The sequence below is a fragment of the Fukomys damarensis genome, unplaced genomic scaffold (assembly GCF_012274545.1).
Source record: "Fukomys damarensis isolate Sample0158 unplaced genomic scaffold, DMR_v1.0_HiC HiC_scaffold_17, whole genome shotgun sequence".
In the NCBI taxonomy this organism is placed as follows: domain Eukaryota; kingdom Metazoa; phylum Chordata; class Mammalia; order Rodentia; family Bathyergidae; genus Fukomys; species Fukomys damarensis.
Genome location: NW_022900929.1, coordinates 26,961,265 through 26,974,223, shown reverse-complemented (window position 1 = coordinate 26,974,223; position 12,959 = coordinate 26,961,265). Strand labels below are relative to the sequence as shown.

The following is a 12,959-nucleotide window of genomic DNA, read 5'->3' as shown; positions in this document are numbered from 1 at the left end:
TTATCTAGAATATATAAAGAACTCAAAACAATCAGCCTCCCCAAATATAAAGACCCAATTCAAAAATGGGCATCCGAAATGAACAGACATTTCTCAGACAAAGAAGTAAAAGCATCAAGTAAATATATGAAAAAATGTTCCACATCACTGGTCATTCAAGAGATGCAGATGAAAACAACACTGAGATCCCACCTCACCCCACAAAGAATGGCTGCTATCAAGAAATCAATGAATAACAAATGTTGGCAGGGTTGTGGGGAGAAAGGAACCCTTCTCCATTGTTGGTGGGATTGCAGACTGGTGCAACCACTATGGAAATCAATATGGAGATACCTCAAAGAGCTTGGACTGGAGGTTCCATTTGACTCAGCCATCCCTCTGCTGGGTATCTTTCCAAAAGAACTAAAAGAATCATACCACAGTGATGTATGTGCACCCATGTTTATAGCAGCATAGTTTGTAATAGCTAAAACTTGGAAACAGCCCATTTGCCCATCAGTTGGAAACTGGATAGAGAAGATGTGGTTTTTCTATAAAATAGAATATTACTCAGCCATAAAGAATGAGAAAATAGATTCATTCATCGGAAAATGGATACATATTGAAGATATACTCCTAAGTGAAATAAATAAGTCACACATGTGTAAATACCAAATAGTTTCTCTGGTGTGAATAAACTGTAATAATACATAAGATCCTAATAAGATTACTGACATTGTGAAATGGGAAGAAAGGGGCTAAAGGTGTAGGGAAGGTGGGATGGGTAGGGGAAGGGTAATAAGGGAAAAGAAAAAAATGTGAGATAATGAAAAGATGGAAATAAAGTGCTTGTAGATGGGGAGGGGAGGAGTGGGTGAAGGGAGGGCAGGGACAAGGGGAAAAAACGAGAACCAAGATTTGTCATGTAGAGGTACAAGATCCCAACAATGAATGTAACTATACTGTATCCCTAAAATGTACCAATAAACTCAATTAAAGCTGAAAAAAAAGAAATCAATTAAATGTCCTGTAATAATGCATGAATGGGGAAACTGATTCACATACATGTAAACCTAAGTGTGTGTCTACATACATATGTATTTCTACATATATACACATATATGGTCATTGTAGAATTATTCTCAGTAGCTGTGTAACCCACATTTACATAAATATAAACAATTTCATACCAAATGCTTTCTGTATATTTTCTATAAAACTCTCACATGTATATATAACTCTGCTACATACATTTTCTCATATATAGATACATAAAATTCTGATTCTAATTCTCTCTGCCTTGGCAGCCTGGACATCAGTGACTGATCACCGAGACAGAGAATGTGCAAAGATTTACAGAAGGAGAGATCTGATGAATGGGGTGGAGAACAGACAGCAGACTGCGGTCAAAAGTGTGTGTGCGTGTGTGAAACAGAATACTGTTGAGCCTCTGAAAGGAGATCCTGCCACTGGAGGGCACAGAAATAAACCCCAAGAACCTTATATTAAGTGCAACCAGACACAGAAAGGCAAATACTACTTGATACCACTCATACAGGAAATCTCAAACAGACTTGGCAGTGTGGGATGATCAACGCCAGTGGCCAAGGGGAGGAAATCAGGAGGTCCTGACTGAAAGGAACAAAGTTTCGGTTATGCAGCTGGAATCACTGGAATCAGTCCTAGATGCCTGCTGCACAGCACTGTGCGTATAGCTACCAACACTGTGTTTTATACATAACCATTTGCTAGGAGGAGAGTAGATCTTATTTTTATTTATTTATTTTAAGAGCAGGGACAATTTATTGAGGGAAAGAAAGCTTCTGTCTGAGAGAGACAGAAGGGGGACCTGAAAGTGGGCTGCCTGGTAGATCTTATTTTAGGTGAATAAGAAAGGAAGGAAGAGATAGAAAGAGAGAAAGAGAAGGAAAAAATAAAGGAAGAAAGGGACAGTGAGGGAGGGGAAAGGGAAGAAGAGGGAGAGAGGGAGGGAGGGAGCGGAAGGCTTCCTGGACCTTCTTAGAATATACCCACATTTTACTTCCAGTTCCATTCCTCTAGTCCCTTCCAGGAGGATCAGAAGTCAAATGTCTCACATGTTCACCTACAGAGCAGTGGCAATAAAGGGCTGCTCACCACCGGAAAGGTCAGCCTCTCCGCCAGCATCATGCTGGTTTGCTCCCAGCTGTGCTCCTCCTGGGCTGTGGTTGTGCGCCCCGCCCCATCCCCATACTTTGGTTCCTTTTTTTTTTACTAAATCACTTGGCATCTTGAAAAAATAAGTAAGACACAGAGTCGGTATGTACAGCTTATTTGAAATGCAAAAGATGTACATGTTCAATGCAGACAAATTGAAAACAGAAAAACACAGAGGACCACACATGCACACTACTCTCTGGCACATAGCCCAAGTGGTACGACTGCACAAACATTTAGCTGGATGTTGATGTGCTGGGTGCCTTATTTCAGAGAGCCCTGAGTCAAGACACCACATGATCTCCCTTATTCCACACTAGTGCCTATTCCTACAAACAGAATTCAGTGGCTGAATACTATTTTACAATATTCTAAGCTGTTCATAACAGAAGTTACCTAATCAATCTGCTGTTCTTAGAAATGAACGTTTCCAAGACTTTTGCTTTTACAAATAACCTGCAATAAAAATAAACGTTCATGTCTTTTGCCCTTACATTTTTGAATGGAGGACAATAAAAATTTTAAGGATTTGTTACGCATATGATAGCAGTTAATCAGCATTATCACCATGTTCCCTACGTACTATATATTTCTTCACTGACTATAATCATTTTTTATCATATTTTCAGGCCACAAAAGGAAAAAGTTTTCTTCTATGCCCATTCATTTCTATGTCCTTGTAAGGTATTAAAACTAATAAATTTATTAAACCTAAATTATTCTTTTGCAACAATGATTTGTTGAAGTTATTTGCTAGCATTTCTCTTGAGATATGTCCTTTTTAAATTTGACTTAAATTTTGCTTTTTCTTTTCTACAGTTAATAAACTCTTTATAAGCTTGTAAAGTGTCCTATAATTTCATTTATTTGGATATTTTGAAATACTGATTTAAATTAATATAAAGCAAATCTATGAGTATTTATTATTTGTCTTTGGCATTATGTTTAGGAAGTCCCTATCTATTTCAAAAATTAAACTTTCTCAAGGGCCAGGGATTTAGTTCAGCGGTTCAGTGGCCTGCCTTGCAAGCACAAGCACCTGAGTTCAATCCCCGGTACCAAACAAAACAAAAAAATTAAATTTTCTCTAGTTGTCCATTATTTTTAGTGTGATTTCTTGTTTCTTGGATGGTAGTGTGGGAATGGGACCCAGGCACCGTCCATGCTAGACAAACACTCTGCCACTGAGCTACACTCCCAGCCCTCTTCATTGTTTTAATACTGTTTATTTCCACTGAATTTATGGAGAAGAGTTTACCTTTTTCTCCCTAATAGATTGAAGAAAAATGTATTCTTCCCCACTGAATAAAGCTGCCAACATTCGCACAGTGGGCTGCATGCCTTGGACTGGGTACCCAGCTTTCTAATCTGTCCCACTGTTAAGGCTATTTTAGTTAAGAACTCCATTCTTTTAATCCATGTGAATGTACAGTAAGATTTTGTGTAAATCATTAGTCACCACCATTATTTTCAATACTTCATTGTCACTAACTTAAGGTCTGGCTCTCATTTACAAACATTTCATCAGTTAAAAATAAATTCCTCTCTTTGGAGCTTTTGCTAAGATGATTTATGAAAGTTCCATTACATACCATTATCATAATGTTATATATAAGCCATAATTTAAAACTATACAATGTGTACTTTACTTTGGAGAAAATTCTTAAAATAACAAATATCCCTCTTCAGTAATTCCACAGCTTTTCACTTATCCCACTCCAAGCTGTGATCAGCATTTCCCTTTTTATCACTGGAAACGCGTTCTCCTCTGCACTGGACTCACATGGGGTGCCTTAGAGCTAGCCAAGTGGATTTCCTTGCCTGTTGTTCTGCATTCCTAACTCTGGGTAACTCTAAATACTCATGTGATTGCTCGCCCTGTTTTTGTATATGATTCTTTTATATAGAATAACGGTTTTGTCTCCTCATCCCCATAGCGCTATAGCCTAGTTTGTCCTCTTCCTTCTGCTGTGGCTCGAGCTTTCCTCTCAGCATTGGCCAGGCCACTGGCCAATGACGCCTCCCTGACATGCTGAGAGAACACACGTTTCCAGGAGCAGCTTCCCAGGGCCCAGCACTGAGAGGCAGGAATCTTCAGTGACCCTGATTATCTTCCCCCATGTGTGCCTTTGCCCTCTCCACCCTGCTCCGTGGAGTCAGCATCTCTCTGCAAGACAAGCATGCAGGACTGCACCACCTTAAAGAACAGAAATCGCCCTGGTCACAGTGACAGACCCTAGCACCCACTTCCCCTGCTCCCTTTTGCTTAGATCCAGCTCAGTCAAGCTGCAAAAGGAAGTCAGGACAGTTGTCTCCGATCCGTCTCTGTTCCGTCTGTCTCTCCCCATCCTCTTCCTTTCTTCCCCTCCCTCCATCTCCCTTCTCTTTCCAGAACCATGTTTTACCCGGGCCCCCTCCCCTAGAAGTGCCCAGAAGTTGGATGAAGGCAGCTTCTCTCTGCCCTGACTCCTCGCTCCTACTGGGCATGGAGTCTGCTCACACAGGACTCAGATCTAATGCAGGAGAGTTTCAGAAGGATCTGGAGGGAAACCCACTGAGCACCAAGACCCTTTGTTTTACAACAGTGTGTGGAAACATTGCCCAGACTCCTCACAGCTTGAGTCCTGATGGCAGTGGGGAGCTTCAGGTATCTCAACACACCTCTCCTGTCTCACCACTGCTGAGGGCACCTGCTTGTGTCTGTGCTTGTGGGATTCCTTCCTTTGTCCCTGAAGTTCATGACATCACCCTTGTATATCCAGAAACCTCTCCTCTTCAGTTCATATTCTCCTACATTTCTGTGAAATAATCTCAATAAAACAATGTTGTTTCCCTGTGTACCCAGCCATCTTAGTCACTTTCCTGGTCACTGAGACACAACATCCCACACCCACACCTGAAGGAACAGAGGATTCCTTGGGTTCACTGTTTCAGCCCACAGTCAGCTGGCTCCAAGGCAGGACAGCACAGTACAGGGGCCCAGTAGAGGAGAGCTGCTCACTTCATGAAGGCCAGGAGGACAGAGAAGGCAGGAGCTGGGGAGGGAGATGCACTCCTCCAGGTCACACCTCAGTGACTGCCTCTTCCGACCAGGTCCTGCCTCCTAACAGCACATTTAGCCACAGTGCCCCACAAGTCAGTCACTTTTTCAAAGCCTGTATGAGTGCCTGAGGCTCTCATGGTCACCTAGATACCAACCAGAGCACCACCCTTCACAGACACCTGAGCTTGCCCAGTCCTGACGATGTTTCCACAGACAGAATAAACTGGGCTTTCCCTTCTATTCCTCCACTTTCATTTGTATATAAGAATTTCTTTACATAGCTCTTAATTTAAAAGGTTAGAAAGTATATCGGCAGAGAAAATATAATACCCTCAAAATTCAATTCCGAAAATTTTACTTTAATGTTTTAAATGAGATTTCTGCTCCTTTTGTGCAACCCTAAATGTGCATGAGTGCCTCTTCCCTTCCTGACAGGAAGGAGAAATTCTCTATCAGAAGTGGTCCTCCTTGTGCCAGACACGCCTTACCCCAGGCTACTGGGTGCATTTGTCACACGTGTGAATTCCCCAACTCGTGACATTGCTGAGAGTTCTGGGTTTGAAGGGGCTCCAGATCCCCAATCACCCCATTCCACATATTTGTGCCCTGCCTATCTCTGTCCAGAGTCTGCACAAAGCTGACCCCTGGCCAAGCTCCTGTGCTGTCTGGGAGCCAACAGCACTATGGGCCCCAGATTATCCTGCTCCTGCTCCCCTTACGCCTTCCTCCTTCATACACTTGACTCTGGAGCCAGGAGTCTTTCTGTGTGATTGACAGAGGTTGTGTACCATTTGGTGGACTTGGCCAGCTTTCATCCTGGCTAACCCTTCACTTGGTGCATCAGAAAACTTTTCATCCTGAGACGCAAAACCTGACACCCACAATTTAAAAGAGCAGAGGTTTAACCTGGCTCATGGTTTCAGGGGATTCAATCCATCGACAGCTGGAACCAAGGCAGGAATATCATGGCAGAAGGGTATGGAGGAACGAAGCTGCTTAGGTTATGGAGGCTGGGAAGTAGAGCAGGGCAACAGCACCAGAGAGGAAGGGTGAGGAACCAGACATAGACTTCAAGATCATGTCTCCATGAGCCTCCCAGACACATACAGAAGTGCGCTCCACCAACCCCCCGAGCAGACCCCCAAGCCGATTCAGTTGCCACTCCACCCTAAGCATCTCAAAAACTCATGGCTCCTTCTAACATATGTTCCAAGAATTCCCTGTCAGATGTCTTCTTTGAAGAATAAATAATTATTCTAATATTCATGTATAGAGGATTAAGCTATCTGGAAAGTTTATTCTGTTATTTTATAAAGTGTGGCATTCTTACCAGGAATCAAGTTGCTCAGGTACCATCCACATAAAAAATAAAGGCTTGAATCAAACAGAATCATCCAGCAAACCCAGCCAAATGTCATGCTCCCTGGTTCCGGAGCCTGGTACATGTTATTCCACTGGATCCCTGGCAGGAAGAAAAAGGTCAGTGTGAGAGCTGTGCTTTCTCCTTGACTGTTCATGGTGCAGAAGTTTATTAGACTTGGAAGCCTAAGGAAAGCTGACTGATGCCAAGACAGGAAGTCAACAGCATTAGCTGTAACTCTGCAGAGGAAACCTTAGCATGCATAATCATACGCCAATTCTATCAGTCTCTGTGGAGTGACAGCATTGAAACATTTCAAAGACGCTTTACTTAGATCTAATTTCATACATTAACAGGAAATTTCTATTTAGAAAAAGTAAGCATTTTTAAATAAAAATGTCTCTTTAAGGAACCACATTCTATATTTTAAATTCTTTTGGCTCATGAAAACTGTGTAAGATACAAAAGATCTACAGTAAGAATCATTATTTCCTTAAAATTTATTTTTCAACCAAAATATAAGAAAACCATTCTTCTTTCTAAATTTCCCTAGGGAATTTACTGAAGCAGAACTCAATAAAATACATATTTTGATCATGGTGTACTTGTTGGAATCTGGACCTAAATATTCAACAGTCTGACAGTGACCATTTTTCTCCTGTCTCCTCTCAATCCAGTTTACTTTACAGTGTAGTTGGAGAGATACAGAAAAACACAGCCACAACTACTCATCCGTCAAACACATTTTATCACATAGTACATAAAATCTGAGAACAGTGCCAAATAACTAGCCAATATAATAACAGAACTGAGTTTTACTTATGGCATATATTTTCCCAATGTTTACAAAAACATACCCCAAATCTGTACAAAAAATTTAAGAAATATACATCTGTTCTGTTTTAAGAGTTTAGTTGTCAAAATCTCAATATAAGGAAAAACTCTGCCAAGGATATTTTTTTAAATTCGCTCTAGGCTGCATCAACAGAGATACAAAAGAAAAAATTGGAAAAGACAGCGGTGCTCTGTTCTCTGCAGGCTGGATTAAGGGTCCAAAGAAAGAGCTGACAAATGTGTTGTGTGAGTGGTTGTCTCATGAAGGAGGGGTCGATCGATCGATCGAGAGGGAAAAGGTGGGGAGCAGATCCAGATTCCAGCTCAGCAACATTATCAAATGCAATGGACATGCACCCCCATTCTTACAAGAATTTAGAGGTCACTAAGCTGAGCTTACATCGTGTGGATGTGAGGAAGAGCCAAGCATGAGCCTGGATACTCGGGAGCAATGGATGATGGGATTGTCCTTTCTGGTTCTCAAAACCAGGGCAACATCAGGGAAACAAATACCGGGATTTCCTTCCAAACGTTTCACTCAGTGTTGCAGACTAACTTCAATTTCCAAAAACCTGAATCCCTGGGAGTTGCTTTCTAAACTGCATATTCTCACCTGCCTCTTGTCCTTCCAGGAACGTAATGAAAAACACTCCTTGTCCAAAGGCGGTGGTCGAGAGGAGGCACTGGTCACGGATTGATGGAGTGGGGAGAAAACAGCTCATTAGTGTTTGGTCGAGAGCACAGAAAATCCACAATGCCAAACGCAGAGAGACCGTGACACACACCTTCCGGTCTGAGGATGCCCAGCCATGGCTCCGGTCAGTAATTTAAATATTGGAGCCAGAAGGCTGTGCAGATGTCAGTCCCCTCTGAAAAAACATGCTAACGAGCTGGCTTTTAATGTTGAAGGGAATTATTTATCTTTACCACAGTGCTTGAAGTGCCATAAATCCAAAACAATGTATACAGAAACGTGTAGCTCAGAACACTGGGAAATGGAATAGAGCAATTTACTATTTTTTATTATGAACTGGATGCCCTGGAGTACACTGCAAGCAGACTGATGCACTGTGCACCCCATACTACTCTGGAAAGAGAGAGCCCTGGGGGGAATGGTGTTTTATCTACAGCGGAGTCTTGTGCTAGGGAAAAAAGGCTAATGGAAAAGTATCTTACTCTTAAAAAGATACAATGGGCCAGATTTACGTGTCTGTATTTCAATTGCTAAGAAACACCTGAATATTTACAAAGGAAGTCACCACTGTGTGCACAGATCTTTTAAATAGAGGATTGAAGTAAAGGCAAAAATAATGGCATCTGAAATTCAGCCCAGCTCAACGGCTCCACGTGAAGGAGCCTATTGAGGAGGGATACCGAATGGTCCCCTGTGCATTAGCTATTTAAAAACACTGAGTTAATACTAACACAAAGCCACTGGTTATGAGTTACTGCAAACGTGACATAAGAGTCTTCTCAATTTGAAGAATGCCTGACAGTGGACCCCGTGCCAACGGAACATAACCATTCCCCATCATACCTCCATCTCGCGTGTGTGTATGGCCAGGGCACTGAGTGACTTATGGAAACTGGATAAAATAATTTGGCTTTCATAGCTACATTTTTGCTCTTGGGCCCTGCAGGAGGAGAAAAGATGAGCCCTTCTAATGCGTAAGTGATACAAGAGGGTGGGCAAGAATTCTGTTAAGACCCCAGGAATTCTAAAAGCCATTGAACTCCTCAGCAGTCCTGTGAGTCCAAGGCCCAGTGACTTGGAACACCAGAAATCCACAAGGTGATTCCACTCGTGTCCCCCACAGACACCACCACGGGGCCTGCTGCAGGAGCCGAAGCCCTGCACCTGCTGATGCAAACACGTGTGGACTGGACGGCTCAATGCTGCTGCAGGAGATTGGCTCCACGTCCCCTTCCTCACTGGTGAAGCTCTTGCTATGGCCCAGGCACTGTGCTTGCCAATCATCATTAAAAAATGAGCTTCTATCTTCTCTGTATTTTATGTTGCAGGCCCAAAAACATTCACATGCTTTTTCGGGCGGTACATTCTAAATGGATGAGCAATTCGGACATTGCTGACAGAGAGATCTTTCTATGTAATGTGATGTCATTCATGATGCTTCAAGAAAAATGCTCAATTTTTTACTTCTAAAATAACTACAGAAATCTATTTCTCTCCACGCATGAAACATAGAGAAACTCGAGTTCTGTGCTTCCCGAAGGATGTCACTCATTTCCCAGAATCCTCAGAGGGACCTGTTATGTGAAAAACGGTCATTTTCAATGGGCGGCCACCCCACTGAAGCACTGCACTTTCAATGAGCTACCACTGCACCTTTGGCATTGGTGGGTATAATACACAAGGCTATTGGAAAACCCATGTAGATCTAAGAGTGATAAATTAGCACGCTGCGGGTGGTGGTTTTGTTTGGATGAGCAAGTGTCTGTTTTGCTGTAGTTTGCATATTTACAGAGCTGCCCACTTACCAGAAACATCTGGCTGGCAGAGCTGAGCTGGTTGTGCAGGACCAGCAGCACTATGTAGGGCAGGAAGCTAATGAGATACACCAGGCTGGTGCACAGGGCAGCCGTGTTAGCTTGGCTGAAAAAGGCACTCAGGAAGTAACTCAGCATGACGGCCGACAGCCCAAAATCCAGGAGGAAGAGGAAGATGACCAATGCGTCACTGTGTGCAAAGATGCCGCTGGTCTTCAGAATGAGGGCCACGGCGGCGCTGCTCAGGCTCAGCATGGCCATGTTCTCCAGGAACCAGGCCAGGAAGTGGACGGCCGGGTGCACGCCCATCATTCGCAGGTACTGCAAGTGGGAAAGCGGGATCGTCAGAGCAAGGCACAGGAGGAGAAGCAGGTGGGCAGGGAGAGAAAAGGTGGCCAGCCGATGGCGGGGTGGTCATCAGGGAGGACACTGCCCTCCAGAGGGAGTGGGGCTGCCACAAGTGCCACCCCAAGTGGCCATTCACCCCATAGCGCAGACAGGAGGCATGAGGAGGATCCCCGGTGAGGATCAGGCAAAGGCAGGGACCGGTGGCTGAGACCACAGGCCTGGCCAGCACAGTGGCAGCCTCACTGTGCTTCGATGTTTACTGGGATTCGTAGTTTTCAGGGCTGTTCTTCATTTTGTTTGTGGTGGTTTGTTTAATAAAGAGAGGGATGAAGAAGGGAAATGTTGATGCTTGTGCTCTGTAGGGTGGAGGGTCATTGAGTAGGCTTAGATTGTGTTCTGCAAAATAACCCTAGTAGAAATAATAAAAATAAAGTCTTCCACTAACCCTAACATCTGCTTACCCAACTCAGTGTGGTATCTTTGGATGTGGGCTCACTGTGTGTATAAGGAGGACAATTGAGCTGGGTGTGGTCATGCATGCCTGTCATCCCAGCACTCTGGAAGGCTGAGGCAGGAGGATTGCAAGTTCAAATCCAACCTGTGCAGCTCAGTGACTTAGTGAGACCCTGTCTCAAATTTAAAAATAAAAAGCAGATGGGGATGTAGCTCAGTGCAAAGGCTTACATGCAACCCCCTAGCACTGCACCACCACCTTCCCGAAAAAGGTGAACTCTTAGATACACACACTGATGGTCTGTGGGCCAGAGGTAATGGGGAGCCTGCCAGTGGGATGGACCCTCCATCCCCAAAGTTCAGCAGCCAAAACTGAGTAGGGAAGAAACAACATCCCAGTAGACCAACTGCAAAACGGTGAATAACAAGCAACCCTGTCATTCAGCCCTCTGCATTGCTTATAAACTTGATATTAAATACTCAGCAGGTAAAGAGTATGCACCTGTGGTCACCCAGCTTCACCCCTCTTTCCCGGACACCTTCATCCCACTTCACTGCTTTTTTCTTTTTTTCCTTTTTTTGTTTTTTGCTTTGTTTTGTTTTTTAATTGTACTGGGGATCAAACTCAGGACCTTGTGCTTGCGAGGCAGGCAGTGGCACCACTGAGCTAAATCCCTAGCCCTACTTAAAAGTGATAAGTTAAAGTAAAATACCTATGTTATATTTTCCTGAGGTTTATACAAATCAGCCAAGGACTGGGGTGACCCCAGGGGCTGTCAGAGGGCGGGGAGCAGAACAGGCCTGGTGGTCACTGCACAGGGCTCACTTCTGGAGCCTTCAGCCCACCACCTTCCACCCTAGCAGGCCAAGGCCTTCACCTCTTCCAGCTGGATCTCCCGCTCGTACACCAGCTTTCGGACCATGCTGGCCACGGACACCATCCAAGTCAGCATCATTATCAGTGGGAGAAAGAATCCGACGTTGTTCAGGAATCTGGAAGGGTACAGTTTCCGTCAGCAAAATAGTTCTGTGAAAGTCGGGCAGTGGACAGACACAGCACCTGTGTGAACTTCTCAGTGTTTGCCTTCAAGGCTAGCATGCACTTGAGAAGCAAGACAGCTGCGACTGGGATCCCACTCTCCAGGGTATGCACACAAGGAAGGAGACCCACACAGGAGACATAGCTGGTCCCTGGTCCCCCAGAGCCCAGCCCAACTGCTCTGCCACCTGCTGTATGCAGAGAGGCGGACAGAAAAGAATCCGCCGTGAGCCATCACAATGCTTTCTCCAAATCACTGAGGCTATTAACCGTCTCCACTCAGTCACCCTAGCTGACCGCAGATTTCCATCCATAAGATACATATGAATTGGCAATTGAGCATTTCCACTTCTGTTTCTCCCATACTCACTTTCAACCCACGGGCTCCACTTCTGATTCACAACCATAATGCCAATGACAGTTCCACCCTTGAGTGCAGCAGCTTTCGGCCATGTCCCTGTGGACATCACAGCCATGTGTGATAGCAAGGCCCGATGATAGTTCCCGCCTCCTCACCCTGCTCTTGGTTTCTGAACCACCTCTGCTTTTCCACTCACTGCTAGGCAACTTCTCAGTCCCCTCCACTAAAATGTCTCCTTTGTCACATGATTGGGCCTCGGATGCACAAATGAATGAAACAGAAAAAGGTCCTACCACTAAGGCCTCGATCCATTCTACAATGTGGGGAGGGGTAAAACAAGCCAATCAAGCAAGAGCATTCCACAAGGTCAAGTGTCAACTGTGAGGTAAGGGGGACAGCAGCAATTAATGCAAATGTGAGAAGGATGCTTTTGAGTCAGGGCTTGGGCAAGGTGGCTGCAGAGGAAATAGCTGAACAACAAGCAGAAACAAGGAAGGAGTGGTACAGCGGTCCGCAGGCTCCAGGCAGGAGGGGAAGGTGCAGGCTCAGAGTTGGCACAGGCGGACCCCGGTCAGGAGCAGCTGAGGTCTGAGGGTCAGCAGGAGAGCTGGCAGTCAGAGCATTGACTGGGCCCAGATCCTGCGGGCTCTGTGAATGCAGGGTCAGCCCAGGAGCTTAGTAAACAAACAAGGAGATGCCACGGGGGGATTGGAGGAAGCGAGGGAGACAGAGAGCTGACATAATCAGGCGTATGGTTTTGGTTTTTGAATTTTGCTTCTTCTTTTTCAGTCCTTGGGACTGAGCCCAGGACCTGCACAGTGAGCAACATCCCCAGCCC

The 12,959-nt window shown here is 44.6% G+C and overlaps 1 protein-coding gene across 1 annotated transcript in view; it reads right to left on the bottom strand.

Moving 5' to 3' along the window:
- Positions 1 to 12,959, bottom strand: part of Abca13 (ATP binding cassette subfamily A member 13) — a 337,625-nt gene that overhangs the window by 189,596 nt on the left and 135,070 nt on the right. Inside the window, exons 33-36 of the mRNA XM_010624894.2 lie at positions 11,600 to 11,714; positions 9,912 to 10,241; positions 8,026 to 8,095; positions 6,549 to 6,680 (exon numbers count right to left, since the gene is read on the bottom strand). Coding sequence (XP_010623196.1) covers positions 6,549 to 6,680; positions 8,026 to 8,095; positions 9,912 to 10,241; positions 11,600 to 11,714 — 647 coding nt within the window. The remainder of the gene's footprint in view (positions 1 to 6,548; positions 6,681 to 8,025; positions 8,096 to 9,911; positions 10,242 to 11,599; positions 11,715 to 12,959) is intronic.